Source organism: Aspergillus pseudodeflectus (genome assembly GCF_044049435.1).
Source record: "Aspergillus pseudodeflectus strain CBS 756.74 chromosome Unknown BJX68scaffold_28, whole genome shotgun sequence".
Classification (NCBI taxonomy): Eukaryota; Fungi; Ascomycota; class Eurotiomycetes; order Eurotiales; family Aspergillaceae; genus Aspergillus; species Aspergillus pseudodeflectus.
The window spans coordinates 180805-198519 of NW_027263804.1; the positions used below are offsets into that span (position 1 = coordinate 180805).

At 52.7% G+C, this 17715-nt stretch overlaps 10 protein-coding genes across 10 annotated transcripts; 6 read left to right on the forward strand and 4 right to left on the reverse strand.

The window, feature by feature from the left end:
• The first annotated feature begins 39 nt into the window (after positions 1–39).
• On the forward strand, positions 40–1922 carry BJX68DRAFT_108781 (S-adenosyl-L-methionine-dependent methyltransferase). The gene is made up of 5 exons (XM_071035881.1): positions 40–492; positions 543–672; positions 722–845; positions 894–1327; positions 1375–1922. Exons 1-5 carry the CDS (start codon positions 313–315, stop codon positions 1710–1712), a joined length of 1206 nt encoding a protein of 401 aa, XP_070897822.1. The 5' UTR covers positions 40–312; the 3' UTR covers positions 1713–1922.
• Positions 1923–2131: 209 nt separating this feature from the next.
• Positions 2132–2944, reverse strand: BJX68DRAFT_268037 (class I SAM-dependent methyltransferase; the record flags this gene model as incomplete). The annotated part of the gene is made up of 1 exon (XM_071045974.1): positions 2132–2944. The coding sequence occupies one exon, from the start codon at positions 2942–2944 to the stop codon at positions 2132–2134; it is 813 nt and encodes a 270-aa protein (XP_070897823.1).
• Positions 2945–3185: 241 nt separating this feature from the next.
• Positions 3186–3893, forward strand: BJX68DRAFT_268038 (methyltransferase family protein; the record flags this gene model as incomplete). The annotated part of the gene is made up of 1 exon (XM_071045975.1): positions 3186–3893. One exon carries the CDS (start codon positions 3186–3188, stop codon positions 3891–3893), a length of 708 nt encoding a protein of 235 aa, XP_070897824.1.
• A 171-nt stretch (positions 3894–4064) lies between these two features.
• BJX68DRAFT_239455 (uncharacterized protein) lies at positions 4065–5107 on the forward strand. The gene is made up of 2 exons (XM_071040544.1): positions 4065–4460; positions 4593–5107. The coding sequence occupies exons 1-2, from the start codon at positions 4181–4183 to the stop codon at positions 4985–4987; spliced, it is 675 nt and encodes a 224-aa protein (XP_070897825.1). The 5' UTR covers positions 4065–4180; the 3' UTR covers positions 4988–5107.
• BJX68DRAFT_239457 (nucleoside phosphorylase domain-containing protein) lies at positions 5108–7273 on the forward strand. The gene is made up of 2 exons (XM_071040545.1): positions 5108–6414; positions 6465–7273. Exons 1-2 carry the CDS (start codon positions 5448–5450, stop codon positions 6911–6913), a joined length of 1416 nt encoding a protein of 471 aa, XP_070897826.1. The 5' UTR covers positions 5108–5447; the 3' UTR covers positions 6914–7273.
• BJX68DRAFT_239459 (bifunctional terpene synthase/polyprenyl synthetase family protein) lies at positions 7274–9882 on the forward strand. Its single transcript, XM_071040546.1, has 8 exons — positions 7274–7674; positions 7719–7747; positions 7798–8063; positions 8112–8718; positions 8767–8921; positions 8965–9131; positions 9176–9423; positions 9473–9882. Exons 1-8 carry the CDS (start codon positions 7383–7385, stop codon positions 9785–9787), a joined length of 2079 nt encoding a protein of 692 aa, XP_070897827.1. The 5' UTR covers positions 7274–7382; the 3' UTR covers positions 9788–9882.
• Positions 9883–9946: 64 nt separating this feature from the next.
• Positions 9947–10338, reverse strand: BJX68DRAFT_268042 (uncharacterized protein; the record flags this gene model as incomplete). Its single annotated transcript, XM_071045976.1, has 2 exons — positions 9947–10181; positions 10286–10338. 2 exons carry the CDS (start codon positions 10336–10338, stop codon positions 9947–9949), a joined length of 288 nt encoding a protein of 95 aa, XP_070897828.1.
• Positions 10339–10896: 558 nt separating this feature from the next.
• BJX68DRAFT_268043 (uncharacterized protein) lies at positions 10897–11770 on the reverse strand (the record flags this gene model as incomplete). The annotated part of the gene is made up of 5 exons (XM_071045977.1): positions 10897–10997; positions 11075–11202; positions 11283–11409; positions 11481–11509; positions 11571–11770. The coding sequence occupies 5 exons, from the start codon at positions 11768–11770 to the stop codon at positions 10897–10899; spliced, it is 585 nt and encodes a 194-aa protein (XP_070897829.1).
• Positions 11771–13922: 2152 nt separating this feature from the next.
• BJX68DRAFT_276472 (glycoside hydrolase 5 family protein) lies at positions 13923–15181 on the forward strand (the record flags this gene model as incomplete). Its single annotated transcript, XM_071048105.1, has 3 exons — positions 13923–14635; positions 14699–14821; positions 14880–15181. Exons 1-3 carry the CDS (start codon positions 13951–13953, stop codon positions 15179–15181), a joined length of 1110 nt encoding a protein of 369 aa, XP_070897830.1. The 5' UTR covers positions 13923–13950.
• Positions 15182–15432: 251 nt separating this feature from the next.
• Positions 15433–17522, reverse strand: BJX68DRAFT_108871 (cytochrome P450). The gene is made up of 3 exons (XM_071035883.1): positions 17184–17522; positions 16311–17119; positions 15433–16254 (listed from the first exon to the last, which is right to left on the reverse strand). The coding sequence occupies exons 1-3, from the start codon at positions 17376–17378 to the stop codon at positions 15642–15644; spliced, it is 1617 nt and encodes a 538-aa protein (XP_070897831.1). The 5' UTR covers positions 17379–17522; the 3' UTR covers positions 15433–15641.
• Between the last annotated feature and the right edge of the window lie 193 nt (positions 17523–17715).

Consider the following 17715-nt stretch of genomic DNA (forward strand, 5'->3'; position numbering starts at 1 on the left):
ATTCAATAGCACCGAATTTATGCAATCTACCTTGCCTCCGCCAAGCGACGACAAGGCGCAGAGCCCATACTAGCAAAGTCTGTCAACTCTACGAGTATACTTGCTTGAAATCGTTGACGAGATTGTGGCGTCTGAATTATCAGCTGCTCATCCCTTTCTATGGAAAAAATGCATCTCAGACCCAATTGTCCTGCGAGGCTGCTATAAAGCCGCAGAGTCGCAGGACGGATCGGACTTGGGACTATTTCTGCTCTTCTCTTGCACCACGAACCTTGAACGTTGCATACCCGGAAGCCAATCCTACTTGTACATATGGAGCCCTTACAGCCGCACCAACTGCTCTCTCTGGTAGACGAGCTTGGACAAGCGGTAGTTGAAGAGGCCAGCAGTTGCCGGTCACCACAGTCTCACAGTCGGCTCTTGAGTCTTATTGACCAGTTAAGACTCGCCGTTGAGACGCCTACGGAGACGGTGCTTCGGCTCATCTACCAGGTTCGAGATGGCCACTTTCCCAATCGATGTCAAGGGCTAACCATTCTCAGCCACCGCAAAATGCTGCTCTCCGGACAGCAATTGACCTTGGTGTGTTTGACCATCTCATCAGTAGAGGGAGGAAAGGAATCTCAGCGAGCGAGCTCTCCACACATACCAATGCCGAGAGAGCCTTGATCGGTAAGTGTCAAAGCCAATGCACACGCAGCAAGCTAATGGATGATCGCAGTACGCTTGATGCGGGTTATCACAGCCTTGGGCCTATGTGCAAATCCGCAACCAGAAGTTTATCAGTCCAATAGCAAGACATTCATGTTGACTCAACCCATTGGAAGAGACGGTGTACGATGCATGTATGTCAATCCCAGTCGCAGATCATCAACCAAGACTGACGGCGACAGATATGATCTGACAATGCCGACACTGGCAAGGCTACCGGAATACTTTCGCGAGCACCACTATACAACTCCTAAGGATTACTCGCAATCGCCAATGTGCTGGGCTGTCGGGCAGAGTCAATTCGAGTGGCTTGCTCAACGCCGACACCAGCAGGTCCTCTTCAACTCCTACATGTCGAGTCGGCGCGAGGGGAGGCCGGCCTGGTTTGATGTGTATCCTTTGAACCGCCTCATGACGCCCCCTCTTACCGACAACAACGTCCTGCTGGTTGACGTTGGAGGCAACCAAGGCCATGACCTGGTTAGATTTCGGAAGAAGCATCCGCAGGCCCCGGGAAGACTGATTCTGCAAGATCTGCCCGGGGTGGTAGCCGGCCATACTAGCGAGACTATTGAGGCGATGGCGTACAGTTTCCTTGATCCGCAGCCTGTCAAAGGTAAGTCCGCAAAGATTCTGCTTTCAAGGGATGAACTGACGAACCAGGTGCACGAACATACTATTTCCGCGCCATTTTCCATGACTGGCCAGACCACATCTGCCAGAAGATCCTCCAAAACACTGTCGCGGCAATGGATGCGCACTCCCGGATCATCATCGTCGACTTTGTGCTCCCCGATACGGACACGCCACTGCTGCAGGCCTCGCTGGATATTCAGATGCTGAGCATTGGATCCGGGGCAGAGCGATCCAAGCGCCAGTGGATCGAGATGCTGCAGGCGGCTGGCCTTGAGATTCGCGGGATCTGGAGTGGCAGTCCAGGGATGGAGTCTGTCATCGAGGCTGCGCCGGTGCAGCTCAACATGACGCGAAACTTTGACTGAGAAGATGGGTGGGGGGAAGTTGGTTTGTGGCGGGGTGATATGTCATTTTGACACTTTTGTGTATCTGAGATAGATGGTGTAACTCTCCTTGCGTTGATGGTGTTCAAAAATTTGCTGGTCTAGAGCTGATAAATGTGACACGGATATTGCCTGGAGGGTATGCTTTGTGGCTCCAGCGGCTTGCAGCAAATGCGCTGCGCGGTCGATTGATTTAGGGTGTCACAAGTACCACTGTGCTGCATCACATACAGGAACCGTCCTGTCATATTGACGGCGCCGAACACGGCTGGGGAGATGATTCACCGCAAGTCCTAGCTTATCCTCTATTGAAGTCAATTGAATGGAGCGCTCTATCCTACTGCAACTCCTCCGTCTAGAAACTCAGATGACTCGTCCCCAACACCCCAAATTGAGTCAAATCAAGCTACAGGCCTCAACCCCTCGCACAGTAAAAATGGAAAGTCCATCGTCTCCCCAGGTCTACACCCCTCCCACTTCTCAACCGACTTTCTCAAACTCCAGCGAACCTGAACCCGCACATCCTCAAACCCAACCTCCCCCATAAGCCCCTCCATCGACTCCCGTTGAATCCCATGCCTCTCCACCCCCTCGAGCTTCGATGGCGGATGGAACTTGATCGCCTCCGGTCCGAAATCCTCGAAATCCGTGAGTGCCACTTTCCCACCGGGCGCGAGGCACCCGTGTAATGTTGAGAGAAAGGACCGGAGGTCGGGGACGTGGTGCATGACGAGGTGGGAGATTATGAGGTCGAATTTCCGTCGACGAACCGTTGAATTCGGAGCCTCATCCTCGGGTGGTAGAATCGGGTCTTCAGGGTCGTTGAGAAGGTGGCAGATGGGGAGGATGTTGCTCTTGGGACTGCGACTCCGCGGGCCGTCGGCTTCGAGATTGTCGCTTTCACATGTGGATGTAGATGGTGAGGAAGGTGGATCGATCTTTGCCTTTAGTGTCTCGATCATACCCTGAGCCGGGTCGATGGCGACGATTGAGGCGACGAGCGGTGCGACGCGCAGGGTCAGCAGGCCTGTGCCGCAGCCGACTTCAAGGACATGGAGGCCCGTCTTTGTCCCTGTCGCTATTTGTTTCTGTGCGGAGAGGGAGGTGATGAGCGGGGAGAGTGCGTTGAAGGCGAGCCGCGAGGATTCCTGCACAGAGGGGTTCTTGTCCCAGTCTGCGGCTTCGTCGTTGAAGCGTTCGTTTCCTGCGGACATGGTTTTGTATCTGTGTATTGTCGTAGATGTACTCCGTACTCTGTACAAATCTCGGGGAGCGAGAAGGTTCGGCAGTCGGCTGACTGCAGCGTCTGTGCAGGTGTTTGTCCCCTGAGTATGTGCGGGGTTATAAGGACAGGCCATCAGTAATAAGCCGACGTCTCCAACTTCCTTTACGGTACTACAACACTACGACACTACGCTGGGTCTACAACGTATCTAATCTACTGCGTAGCTAAAAATGCCAACCACATCCTCAACAACCCTCTCCCTTGCCCTCCTCGCAGCTCAATACCTCAACGCCCTCTGCACAACCTCCCCGCACACCCCCTCAACCCCCTACGCCGCCGACCGAATCCGCTACCTCGTCACAACGCCCTCCACCCTCGGCACCCACGCCTCAACCCTCGCATCACTCTACACAGCCCTCATAGCCCTCCTCTCAACGTCCTCCCCTCGCGACCGTGCCCTCATCGACCTCCTCTGTCCCTACCAAGCACACCTCAACCCCACCCGCGTGTCCTGGAACTCACGCACGGTCGGATTCCTCTCCCTCCTTGCCCTCGGCGCTGGGATCAGATTGAGTGCGTACGGCGGCCTTGGCCGGAACTTTACCTTCCAGCTCGCGACACCCGATCGCCTGGTCACGGACGGAGTGTATCGGTTCTTGCAGCACCCGAGCTATACGGGGCTTGTGCTTGTGAGTTTTGCGTATGCGGGGTTGATCGTGGGGAGGGTGGATACGCCAATTGCGTGCTGGATTCCGCCGGTGTTGCTAAAGTTGTTAAGGGAGTGGCAGGTTGTTTTGGGGGTGCTGGGGACGGGCGTTGGGTTCGCGGTTCTGGGTGTTCGGATAAGGGATGAGGAGAGGATGATGCGCGAGCGGTTCGGGAGCGAGTGGGAGGTGTGGCATCGGAGGACGGCGAGGTTGATTCCGTTTATCTTTTAATATGAGATTGAAATCAACATGATTTTGTCGGTGGAGATGGCTTGGTCGAGACGAGGTGTCGGTGTGTTGTGTGTTGTGTTGGTGAAGCTGAGGCTGTCGGAGTTGATCCGGCGGGTCCAGCTTGTGTGCCTCGTGACGGGGCCAGTGACGGCGTCATCGCCGACCGATCTCCCAACCTCCCCTTCTCCACCTCCACACTCATCTTCTCCTCCATTGCATTCCATTCCATTCAATCCTCACCTTCTGACCTTGCCAATCCTCTCAATCCCATACGAGAATTGTACAAAATGGGCCTCATAACTCGCACCCTAAAGCTCGGCACATACACGGGCCTGGCCACGGTCGGCGCCTTCTTCTGGTACACGCGCAACGACCGCTTCGTGCCTTTGCCGGCCACAGACCCGATCTTCGCGCACGCCCTGCACCAAAGGTTCAATCCGGAGAAGAACCCTACGACGCACGATCTATGCATTCGCCGCGTGCCGCTGTCCGATATCAACCCAAGTCTGCTGGAGAAGAAGGGGAAGCTTGTTGAGGCGTTTTGTGCGGGGCTTTGGAGTGGGTGGGGTGCGTTATCTCTTCTCCTTTCTTCTCCTTGCTTCTGATAGATGGTGCTGGAGGCGCTGGGTTCGGGAATTGGTTTCCGGTCGGCAATTGGGCTACGCATGAGTGGGAATGCTGACGATAGTTCTATGATAGGATACGCGTTCCAGCGCGCATACCTCTCCTCGAAATACGAAGACCCGTCAACAGCCTCACACCTTTGGACGCGCGAATCCCTCCGGAACAGCTCCTACGACGTCGGTACCCTGATAACCGACCACTTTGAAGTCGTCGAAAAGACCCCCGAGCGCATCGTTGTGCGCTGCGGCGACTCTCCGCGCCGACGAGACGTGCGAGCCTCCGACGGCCTCTTTGAGATGTCCGCCGTTGTGAAACCGGAGGAAGGTGTGGCCGAATTTGGGCTGAAGAGTTGCTTCTATCAGGGACTAGGCAAGGCTGAGACGAAGCCTATGCCGCCGCATATCGAGTGGTTGCACAGGCAGTATACGAAGTTGTGGTTGGAGACTGCGTTGAGGAAGGTTTTGAGGTAAATGGGGGATCTCATGGGCCAACAGTGAGCGAGAGGGAAGAGGTGTACATAATGCAATCGATAATATATGGCTTGTTTGGGTAGCTTGATCCTAAAGGGAGACAGCTATGCGTATGGCACAATGGTATCTGTGTAGCTGTTCTAGTTTTAGCATCGCTGCGCTTGATGAACTACCTTCTGGATGAGAAGCTAGCGGTCCGACTACACAGGAGTTTGGTTCTGGTATAACGTGTGTGGATGGTCCCACAGCAATATATATCGAGTGGATGAAGTTCTGTCAACAAAAAGTGTTTTCGGCAAAGAGTGGACATCAGCACCGCGGCATCATTGAGAAATACGATCGGAGTCCGTGTTAGTGTTGGCGTCTTGCGCCCGAGATCACCTGGGCAGGCGCGTCCTCACCCCAGCCTTGCCGCTCCGTCCACCAAACTTCAAACCCAAACCCGAGACCGACTGACACAATGACCTACTCACACGATGACTACAGCATCGGCTGGATATGTGCCCTGCCGCTCGAGATGGCTGCTGCCAAAGCCATGCTCGATAAGCCGCACCCCAGGCTCGCCCAACCCCCACATGATCACAACACATACGCGCTGGGAGAGGTTCTCGGCCACAACGTGGTGATTGCGTGCCTTCCATCAGGAGTGGTAGGAACCGCCTCTGCTGCGGCTGTTGCGGCACAGATGCTTTCAACGTATCCTCGTATTCGCTTTGGGTTGATGGTCGGTGTCGGTGGCGGGGTACCCAGCGCTGATAACGATGTCCGACTCGGCGATGTGATAGTGAGCAATCCTGGAGGAGAGTTTGGCGGAGTCGTACAATACGACTATGGGAAGGCTATAAGGGAGGGCCGGTTACAACGTACTGGTATGCTGAACAAGCCGCCCAATGTGGTGCTCACTGCCGTGTCGGAGCTTCAGTCAAATCACTTGATGGGGATGAGCCAGATTCCGCACTTTTTTCGTGATATGCTGGTTAGGTTTCCAGGCATGACGCGGTTTGGATACCCGGATCATACGGAAGACATCCTATTCGAGTCCTCCTACGAGCATCGAGGTGGTTCCAGGACATGTCGAGGCTGCGATCCGAAGAAGGTGATTTCTAGGGGCGCACGGGTCTCCAAGGATCCACGGATTCACTATGGACTGATCGCATCCGGAAACCAGGCGGTCAAGTCAGCCGTTGTACGCGATAAGCTGGGGGCAGAGCTTGGCGCCCTGTGCTTGGAAATGGAGGCTGCCGGCTTGATGGACGGGTTCCCATGTCTGGTGATTCGGGGAGTTAGCGACTACGCTGATTCGCACAAGAACAGTGACTGGCAGGCATATGCAGCGGCGGTGGCAGCGGCCTATGCAAAAGAGCTTCTGTCATGCGTTTCAGTTTCCCAGACGGAGAATATTCCAAACGCTCTTGACGCTGGAATTGGTCCGAATACCCCCGTCCGCAACGCATCGTGCAAAAGCTAACTGATTCAGATATCAACTCCCTGGATCCGAGCGTCGATGATGACCGCGATAAGATATACCGACTTTTCCGCAAGTCGCTGCCAGAAGGGATCCCTGCAAGGGACGAGTCAACAGAAGAGCCCCTCAAAGTGACTATGCTCAAAGAGATACTTACGGCCAAGTTCCACGCCCAAGGGCCTTGGGATATCTGGCTCGAGCGCTATGCAGTCGACGGTTATAACCTGAATGTGAGCGATGGCTGGGGCCGTACGCCATTGCACTACGCTGTTGAAGCCCAGCGGAGTCGAGCCGACAAAGTACGAAAGCTCCTCGATAAAGGTGCAAATCCGACAATGCTGGACTATCAAGGGAACACACCTGTGGATCTTGCACGACAATCGGGGGATATTGCTGTGCTGACTCTGCTCTTGAGAGCTTGGCTAGCTATCCAAAGGGACCGTGAGGTCAACAAAACCTAATGTCGAGGGTATCCCAACTAAAGAATGGTCGTTCGACCTGAAAGTCTGTTTGGAACTTTTGAGTAACTGAGTACGCGGGGATGAAGGCGTGGACGCAGACAATACTGTCAAGCTTGATAAAGACTTTCGGATAGAGCATCCGCGTGTCTCATCACGAACACGACATTTGGCGATGCATTAGCCGGAAAAAACGATTGGCATACAAGCCTCCAGCTCAGCCAGACCCGTAAGCTGACGAGCAATCGCCATCTGCACCAACCTGACGCTGATGCGAAATCTTGCAGGGGGCATCCGCGTGAGCCAACTAGAATTGCCGCTAGAACGGGGCTGCAGGCTCGGCAACTTTGCCCGCTTTGACAATAGAAAGTGCAAGGTCACCTTTGCTTCTTTGAAGTGGGGAAAGCCTGGTATTAAAGAGGACTTCTCCCCCGAGTAAACCCAGGCAAGCGCAACCCTGTTCCTGCCTGCGATGTACACCCTCGATGACTTTCCGTTCAAATACTCTTCACTTCCCAACCCAGAAGCAGAGAGGCCGGCCAAGTTCTTCAACTCACTTCCTTACCGTGTCCGAACCATTGAAGATGACTGCGGGAGCACAATTGACAGGGTCGTGGCGGAATGGAAGGCCATCACCGGGAAGGGAGTCCCCGATGCTGTTGGAGGGCACGCCAGCGATCTGATTCGCTATGTGATTCCCGAATGTCCAGTCGAGTTTGTAGCGCCAGTGACACGATTAATCTACATTCTCTTGTTATGGGATGGTATGTTGCCTTGCTTGCGCCCGAACCTCGCTAACTATGCACAGACGCCACGGACATCCTTGACCCTGTCTCGGTCAGTGCAGTGCTATGTGAATATGCAAACTTACAATCTGACCATAATAGCACGAGAATCTTATGCTGGACTTTCGCGTGGGAGTAGTATCGCAAGTGAAGCTTGGCTATTGCCAATGTGAGCTCGAGATGAATCGGATATACATCCAAAGTGTTCTCGCACTCGTGGTACAGGGCGCAGGGAGGAATTTAGACGGAGTCGACTTCAAGCGAGGACTGGAGGTGTTCGACTCGACTGCACGGGGACAGGCTCCACCTCCGCAAATGATCACTTGGGAGGAGTACAAGAGACATCGGACGACAAGTATTGCCGGGAGGTAGATCGCTCCAATCTTCTACATGGGCTCCTCAGGCTAATTCTGCAGGCTAATAACCGCACTAATACCGTCGATGCGGAAACTGCGCCTCGACCAGGATGCATTGGATTCTGTCTCGCATTTGGCGGAAATTTGCTACCTGATAGCTGGATTATCCAACGACTTTTACAGCTTTCACAAAGAGTTCGAAGAGCACGCCCGTGCTGGAAGCCTCGACGGAATTCACAACGGAATGGCCGTGCTCATGAGCCGATACGGCTATGAGGAAAGTGAAGCGGAGGAAATTATGAAGAAGGAAATCCTGTCGGCGGAGAGGACCTTGATGGAGAAGTACGAAGAGTGGAAATCATCCTCTGCATCAAAATCAGACGAGCTACGCCACTTCGTGCTCATATCAATCCTCGCTGTGGGAGGCGCAAGCTATTGGCAGTCGTTCTCGCCGCGTTATCAACGAGCGAACCTTTCGACGACGGTAGAAGATAGGGCCCAGCTGGTTGGAAGGAATTACACTGCAGGACTGAGACTACCGAATTATCCCGCCCCAGTGGCCATGACCAAGTCTACCAACGGATACTCAGAGTCACTCACTAATGGACAAGCTTCACTCATCACGAAAGACCTGCTGGCTCCTTTTGAGAAAGCACCAGCCGAGGAGGTAAGCTGTGCCATTTGCAGTCATAGTAGTCCCCAGCTAACGAACTAGGTTTTGCTCGCTCCTTGGAAATATACCCAGTCGCTTCCAGGGAAACGAACCGTTGGTCGGATGATAGAATGCTTACAAGCATGGTTCAGCCTACCTGCCGAGTCAATCAAGATCATCTCAGAGATCACAACTATGCTGTTCAACGCTACACTGATGTCTGTTATCCGACTTGTGTTATATCCTCGCTAACAGGCACAGGCTCGACGACATTCAGGATGAATCCCAACTTCGACGCGGAAAGCCTGCAGCGCATGCGGTCTTTGGCCAGGCACAAACCATCAACAGTGCAACATATCTCTATGTGAAGGGTTCCCGCCGGTTGAGAGGCGTAAAGCATGCAGATGAGTGTGCAGACGCCCTTTTAGGTAGGTAGGTCGACCTGCTCACTTTGCTCTACTGACCCTGGTAGACGAACTGGAAACGCTCGCATTCGGCCAGGCCCTTGAACTGCAATGGAAATATCAAAAAATCTGCCCCTCAACGAAACAATATCTCGTCATGATCGACAACAAGACCGGGGGTTTCTTTCGCCTTGTTCTCCGACTATTAGAAGCCGAAGCGCAATCCCAGCCTGTTCCAGAACTCATGCATCTTTTGACTCTGCTGGGTCGATACTATCAAATTCGTGATGATTACATGAACCTTGCGTCCGATGAGGTATGTCTTCTATTCAACTATGTATGTATATCACATACTAACGAATTAGTACACCGCAAAGAAAGGCTTCTGCGAAGACCTCTCCGAAGGCAAATTCTCCTTCCCACTTTTGCACCTGCTGCAACATAGCCCAAACGCAGACATCGTCCGCGGAGTCATGTTTCACCGCGAGGACAAGGCCGATCTCTCAATTGAAATGAAGCAATTTATCCTCGCCGAGATGAAAGAAGTCGGAAGCCTTGGCTACACCATGAATCTCTTGGAGGAGCTATTCAGCGCGATGCTAGGCGCGCTGGACAACGTGGAGGCGAAGCTTGGACTGAACAAGAAACTGCGAATCTTTCTCCTTTTGCTGAAAGTGTAGGTACATGAAGTAAATAGCTAGCGATTGTTGTACAGAATGCTTGTTGTTCGGTTGTGCTATACATTTCGGGTCATCATCGTCCATCTTGACAGACCACATTTGTTTTACATTGTATCCCATCCCATAACAGTCCGAAAACATCATTAGAAATCCTCCCGATTAGAACCTCGGCCCCCGCGGAACATTTCCCGCTCCACGTGGCGGGTCCCCCAGCATCGCCTTTGCATCCTCCTTGGAAACAATGTTCGACCGACCAAGTTTCGCGGGTCCACTCTCGACAGCCTCATCGTCTTGTTTGACTAGACCCTCGCCCTTGCGCGGGGACTGCGAGCGGAAGAGCAGGAAGCCGCCGCCGATGACGCCGAGGACTGTCATTATGGCGATGTTGCGGCTGCTGTAAACCCCCAAAAAGAAGGTTAGTCAAGGTTCGCAGGTGGTGGGGACATCGAGGGAAAAGATGAAATGGAGAGACGGGGAGAGGAGAGTTGGAAGGCGCACCTAGCAGCTCGCCGACTGGGCTGGCCACCGAGGTTGAGGCTTGCGGGGGGCATATTCAAGGTTCTGTCTTATATTGCGTGATTCAATTTGTAATGTGTGCAAGTAACAATGTGTTGATGAGTTAACTATTAGGATGGATTTCTCGTAGTCAAATCATATGATTACATTCACATCTGACTTCCAATGTGCAGGCTCCCAGAGGCCGGTTGTTATATCTCTCGGTGTTGCCACGATGACGCGAGGATGAGCTCTTCGACTCTGCTGGGGTCTGGCCGGGGCCATCGCCGTCATCTTATCTGATCCGTCGGATCTGGCGGTTGACGTCGGGATCGAGATCGATCAATTAATTGTGGGGAAGGGTCTGAGTTTTGGGCTCCGGGCTTAGTTGGGCTCTTCATGGCTATTATTACTAACGGAAGGATGATTTATTTAATTTTTATGTTTTATCAGATGGATCTATGTCAAACCTCTAATTTTATTACCACCGGATCAATGGCGTCGAGCCACCAGCGGCAGGCAACAGACTAAAGCAAGGACCAGAAAACGAAGCTCAAATCAAAAACGAATGACAGGTTAAAACTAGCGTGAGACCCGATATCCGGGCAGGCATTCTAGATAGCTTGGACATCGACCCAGAACCGAGTGTCGTCAGAAAGGTACTTTTCGTCACTTTCAATCTGCTCCTGAATCCACGCGACGGCGTCGATGTATGCTATTCATGATGTGAGCCGTGGTGAGTTTATCAAGACATCAGGGGCTCTGATGTATAGGGTGGGGGAAGGAGCTCACCGTTGATATCATCTGTGCCCGGATTGTTGACTCCAGACTCGCCGTTGCGGTGGCCGCTGAACCAGGTGTCGTACCCAAAGTATTCCTCGCCATCGTGACGGGCCTGGATATCCTTGCCGAGATTGGAGCTGGGGTATTGATCATTCCAAGTCAGCCGACTATACCTAACCGGGGGGCGGACGCAACAAGCCTCTACTAGACAACTCACTTGAGGATTGCACCTTTGTCAACCTGCTCAACGGTCTGTCCGAGGAATTCAGACGCGGAGTTGCGCAGCATGTACCAATTCTGCTTGAAGATGCCAAAGTTGGTGCCGTCGCCGGTCTTGCCGTCTCCTACGAGCCAAAACAGCTATAATCAGCGCTCTGCTGCCTGGCCATGCGTAGATCACATTCCGTGTACATACCGTAGGTGTAATCAGTTGTCATCGTTGTCCTGCAACCAGTGAGTATGTACCGCGATCTGTTTTGGGAGAAAGTAAAAAGAAGAAACTGACGTTTCGAGCATAGCAATGGCCAGGTCCCGGGTGTTACCACCCGCATTAACCACCTCTTCCTTGCGGGATCCGAGGCCGGCAACGGTTTCATTGCCGCGGTCACTGTTCGCCCGGGCGAGGATGCCACTGAGCTTCATCGCCGGAGACGAGTGCACTCCAGGTACACAGGCCACGGCAGCAAGGAGATAGAGGAGGTGCATGTTGCAAGATAACGAGTGGCAGAAGTAATTCGGGGTTCCGTGTCTATTATGAAACCTGGGAAAACAAGGAAGGCGGAGCTGCCTTTTATATTCGTGATATGGATGGTTGATGGTATCCTGCACGACTTGTTGTTGGTGTGGGTCGAGGAACGGAGTTTTCTCATCTCACCGTGCAGACATTGGAAATGATCTTCTTCGACATCGTCTTATGGGTCTCTTGCTATTTGAAGTCGCACGCCAGTGTTTCAATCTCTAACGATGGTCGACCCAAGAATGCAGGGGATAGTTTCACTTTCGTATCTAAAAAGAGGTATAGTGGAGAAGAATATTCGGCAGGGAATTAGGGCTTACGGGCCATGACCCACTGACAATGACCTGTACGAGTTCTCAGAGGAAGAGTAAGCCTTCGGGACTGTCGAGGCGACACGGAAATCTCCTGAGAGAACCCGACTTCAGGCTGGTCTTCCGGATCGGCGTGCTTCGGCTCGGTGCCGTACGGTATATGAAGGCCCGCCTCAGCCTGGCCCAAACAGGCAGCGGAGGGACTCCGCCCCGTGGCGTGACATGCACCTCAAGTCACTTTATTCCATTGGGATCTCCCGGATGAGTTAGACAAGCGGTACGGCAGCTCTTTGAACAAGAAAGAGTTCGTTGCTAACTCTGCGTCACCGGGCAGAGATGAGTCTGGGGATTCGTATTTCTGTCTCAGCACTGGAGCAGTATGGAAGCTGACGAGAAGCGTTGTGCGGTATTCCTCCATGTGATGGCTGAGGAGATGACAACCGACCACGCGATGGCCTCTGGATAGAGTTGAATGCCAGAGAGCAGCGACGTCTTTTGCTCCGCCCTCGTGGCTACTCTCGCGCCCAGACAGCCGTTGCACGCTGGGATTCCCGGTCGACAAGTCGGAAAAGAGGTCATCCTGGCATGAAATGGAGCTCCTTCTCAGCGGGAGCTCATGGAAGGAGACCTCAACGAGGTCGCCGCAACGTTTAGGCTTCATATGACGACGAAGAAGAAGGTTTAGTTGACCGAAGTTCTTCAGTTGAAGGGCCAGGATTTTGTCGCGTTGGAAGGAAAGGGGCGAGTTCAATTGGAGCCTTTGCAGTCATCACAAGTTGTTGCTGAAGGATCAATGACTCCAGGACTTTTCTCGCCACTCTAGGGGAAACGTCCAGAGCTTCCCTTTTATAGAGAGCGGAGAAGAGCCTAGAACATGATCCGGACCTTGGAGGGCCCCGGACTTTCTTTTCCTGTGAGGCTTTATTTAGAGTTCCAGCGGAGAGTGCCTTCCTCATGAGTATTCTGAAAGAGAGGTTAGGTAGCACATCCTTCCATCGGGCCCTTTCTCCACGCTCAAAAGGCGTTGCGAGTCCGGATCCGTGGGGAAAACGCAGAGGGATCAAGGCGCAAGCAACCCTCACGAGCAGCCCAATCCCATGCCCCAGCCTGTGTGTAGATAGATACGGTAGAACTTGTTTCTACTTGGCCGTCGGTTTCTTTTCGCGGCGAAGTGTCAGCGGCTCGTGGGGATGACAGGAACATGACAGACAGCCTGATGTGTTTGTCTGTAACCAAACGGCTGATGGAGCACGGGGTTCCGCCTCTTGCTGCCTCAAATAGGCAATCTTGATGCTGATCGTCATCGGGAATCCGAATCTTCCTTTCGCCTTTTGGGAATCCTTGGGTGATCTGCGTGTTTCGTCTCGTCAACTTTGAGATCATGCGTTCCCCATACTCATTCTCCATACGGACTGCATTGTCTAGTTGCGGAGCATCTGGGGACTGCCCATATCGGACAATTGAAACCCATGTCCTGCTTCAGAGGCGGTGTTTTCACGAGTAGCTTGAAATTGTCTTTTGTTTTCTTCTTGGACATGGATGGCTGCCTGCGTTGCTCGCTTTAGAGATGTGGAGCTCAAGTAATAAATGGGAGTAAATGTCAAATTCAGCAAACTCCACTGTCCTCTATCCCAAACACGGCGGGCCCGGAAATAATGCTCGGGTTTCTGTTACGAGCAAAGAAAAAGGTCGCTCGACAGAAGAGGCAATCATGTTGCAGAATTTTCCATCCAGCAGAACATAAAAGGCGCTGAAGCTCGCCATGGTCCAGACTGCCCCCTGCCAACAAGGAACACGACGCCCGCTTGCCAGACAAACACCGGAAACCAACCAACAAGATGAAGTCCGCTCTATCTCTCCTTCCGGCCATCGCACAGCTTGCCTTGGGAACCTGCGTCACCAGGCAATCGGGATCTAACCCTTCAGTGGACGGACTGAAGTTCGTCATTGATGGGGAGTCTAGTTATTTTGCTGGAACGAACGCATACTGGCTCCCATTTCTCACCAATGATGCCGATGTTGACCTTGCAATGAGCCATATGGCGGAAGCAGGTCTCAGGATCCTCCGTGTTTGGGGTTTCAACGATGTGAGCACCGTCCCTGACAATGGCACGGTGTACTTCCAGCTCCACTCAGACGGTATTTCGACTATCAATACCGGGGAGTACGGCCTTGAACGTCTGGATTATGTTGTTTCGGCAGCTGAAGCCGCGGGCATCAAGCTGATTATTCCCTTTGTCAACTTCTGGGATGATTACGGCGGCATGAATGCCTATGTCACGGGATATGGTGGGTCTGACAAGACAAGCTGGTACACAGATGCTGAGATGCAGGGTGCATATCAGACTTATATCAAGGCAGTGGTCTCTAGATACGTGGATTCGACCGCTATTCTGGCGTGGGAACTGGGCAATGAACCGCGCTGTCCATCTTGCGACACTTCTGTCATTCATAAGTGGGCGACTGAAACAAGTGCATTCATCAAGTCTATCGATCCTTCCCATCTGGTGGCGATTGGTGATGGTAGGTTCTCTAAACTACTGGCTACACGACTTATCGGGATACTCGGCTAACCGTTTGTGGTAGAGGGCATGGGCCTTGACGGAGGCAGTGAATACCCCTACACCACGACCGAAGGCACCGACTTTGCTCTGAACTTGGCTATTCCCGACATCGACTTTGGCACCCTGCATCTATATACCACAGACTGTACGTTCGTCCAATCTATATTCCATATTCACTTATACTAACCAAAAACGAACACCAGGGGGCGTAACCAACAACTCCTGGGGAAACCAATGGGTGCAGGACCACGCGGCCGTCTGCGAGTCCCTTGGCAAGCCATGCCTGTTTGAGGAATACGGAATCAAGGATACTCACTGCACCGACGAGTTGGCCTGGCAAGATACTGCTCTAGCGGCGGATGGGGTAGCAGCGGATCTATTCTGGCAGTTTGGCGATACTCTTAGCGGTGGCGAGACGGCGGATGACCGGTATACAGTGTTCTACGGTAGCGATGACTGGGAATGTCTAGTGGCGGACCATGTTGCTGTGATTAATGGCGCTTAGCGTGTACAGGACGGGTGTATACTCACTGAGATCTCGGGACACGAGAGTGCATTGACCACAGTGATCCTCGGGGCGCTAAATCTGTTTAGCAACTTAAGCCCATTAAAAGTCTCCTTGGAAATTTTGTAAGGTTCAACAGAAACTATTGATCAATCAGATTCCTGGCCGTTCCTAGCGGGAGGCCGGGGGTGAAAGTTAACGGCGAAATCATGGCAGAATTATGGGATTATAAAAATAGTGACTTTTAAGGATTCAAGTTTAGTTAATTATCATGAAATCACTATAATCCTGCTAATTACAATAATTTCACAGCAGCTTTTCGAGTTATACACGAATCGCCGTTTTCCGAACGCCACCCCCCTCTTCCCCTCCTAGATTGTCGGAGGCATGCAGGTAATATTGATGTCTTCCTACCAGAGTAATGCGGCCCCGAGCGCTTCAACAACCAGAGTCTCAGTGATCAGACCCTGTCAAGCCTCAGAACCAACCCATCCCTCGGCCTCACTGAAACAATCCCTACAGGAACAACGTCCTCAGTTGGCTTCGCCAACGCAAGCCTCAACCTCGCTACAAAAATTGCAACCAATGTCCTCAACTCCGCCTTCGCAAAGCCTTGCCCGATACAGCTCCTGGGCCCGTGCGAGAATGTCAAATTCGCATAGTTGCTCCCCATGCCGCCCTCGTTGTTCGCCTTGCCCGTCTCAGCGCTGATCCAGCGTTCTGGTCTGAATTCTCCGGCATCGGGACCCCAGAGTTCCGGACTGCGATTTACTGCATAAGGACAGAGGAGGACTTGCGTCCCTGGTGGGATTGCGTGGCCGAGTATGGTTGTTGGAATCGTGGCGACTCGGCGGATGAGCGGGACCGGGGGGATGAAGCGGAGGACTTCGTTGCAGACTGCGTTGAGATAGGGTAGGTTTTCAAGGATCGCTGCGATAGAGTCTGGGTCTGGGTTTTGTGTAGATAGTGCTGGTAATACTTCTATTACCTCACTTCGAAGTCGGTCCTGGGCGGCCGGTTTCTGGGCTAAGAGGTAGCAGGCCCACGTAAATGCAGACGCTGACGTTTCATGACTGCAATCAATCAGTAAAGTCCACCAAGGACCCAAATGGAATGAGGGAAAACATACCCAGCGGCAATAATAGTAAGCAACTGCTCAACCAACCCCTCCGCCTCCCAGCTCCCCATCCTCATCATCCTCCCCACCAAATCCTCACCCTTCCCATCGCTCTCTCTAAACTCATCGATTCTTTCCCTCACAAGCCCCCGGCAAATCCCTCTCAGCGTTGCACTCGTAACATCAATCCTCTCGTTAACCTTCCACGGCAACCATTGTACAAACCCCCTCGGCAGAACCCGATTCAGCGCCATAAAAACATCCTTCTCAGGAGCCCAGGTGAAGATCTCCTGGTACGTGTCGAATAGTAAGCTCTTCGCACCGTCAAGGCATCCAAATTCCTTTCCCAGCGCAGCTAGCCCGATTATATCCATTGTCGCTCGGTTGACCCATTGGCTTATTTCAACCTCGCATGTAGTACCGTCCGATGTCCCCCTTACATTCTTTTCCAAAGCCTCGACCAAATCTAACCCTTTCTTGAAGAACACGCCATAAAACCCCCTCACATTCCGCACGGCATAAATAGGGATCATGATCTTCCGCTGGAAGCGATGCTCCGCACCCTCCGAGATAGTCAGCCCATTTCCCAGAAACCTTCGGATGACAGACCGCTCATTCGGATGCTTCGTGTATGCGTATGTATTGCTCACGAGAACCTCGGCGATGGCCTTGGGCGATGTGATGAGGACGCGGTCTTGGTTTAGGATGCTGCGGTAGGTTATCAGGCCATCATTTGGGATGGTATTGAGCCATTGCAGGTGTGTTGAGCCGATGGGTTTGGTGCTTGGGCGTGTTAATTGGCCGAGGAGGGGGATTTCGCCCTGTGCCTGTTAGTCCCCTTCGGCTTGGCAATGATTGAGCCCTGGGGGAGGTAAAATAAGGTACCTTAGGTCGGGGGAGATGGCGGAGCGGGCTGTAGAAGTAGGGGTATACAATTATTAGCCATGATAGAAGGAGTACAAGGTCGATCAGGAAGAAGGAGACGACGAGAATGGATAATGAGATGCGAGGGTCGGAGGCTGAGGCCGAGGTCGAGGTGTCATATTGTCGCAAGAAACGGATGTTGATTGTGAGTGTCATTTGGGATAGCCATGGGCTGTTCCCATCGTGAGCTCTATGTTTCGAAGTTTTAGTGGTCAACAGTGGACACACTCTGAATGGCCTATACCGACTCAGGTTGGTGACAGATTTGACCTTGCTGAGATGATCATTGTGTCGAACATGTCACCGTATGATTAGGCTTCCAGTCTCAGGCAGCGGGGTATATATCAGATTTGACTCGATCGCTGAAGATTTCGGGATAGAGCAGGCCTTTCATCCTCGGTACGAACGTGATAATACCATCATAGTATGCCTGAAGGCTGTCGTTCAGTAAGAGCATAGATCCCATGACACAAGCAGGGTCGTGGCAAGCCTT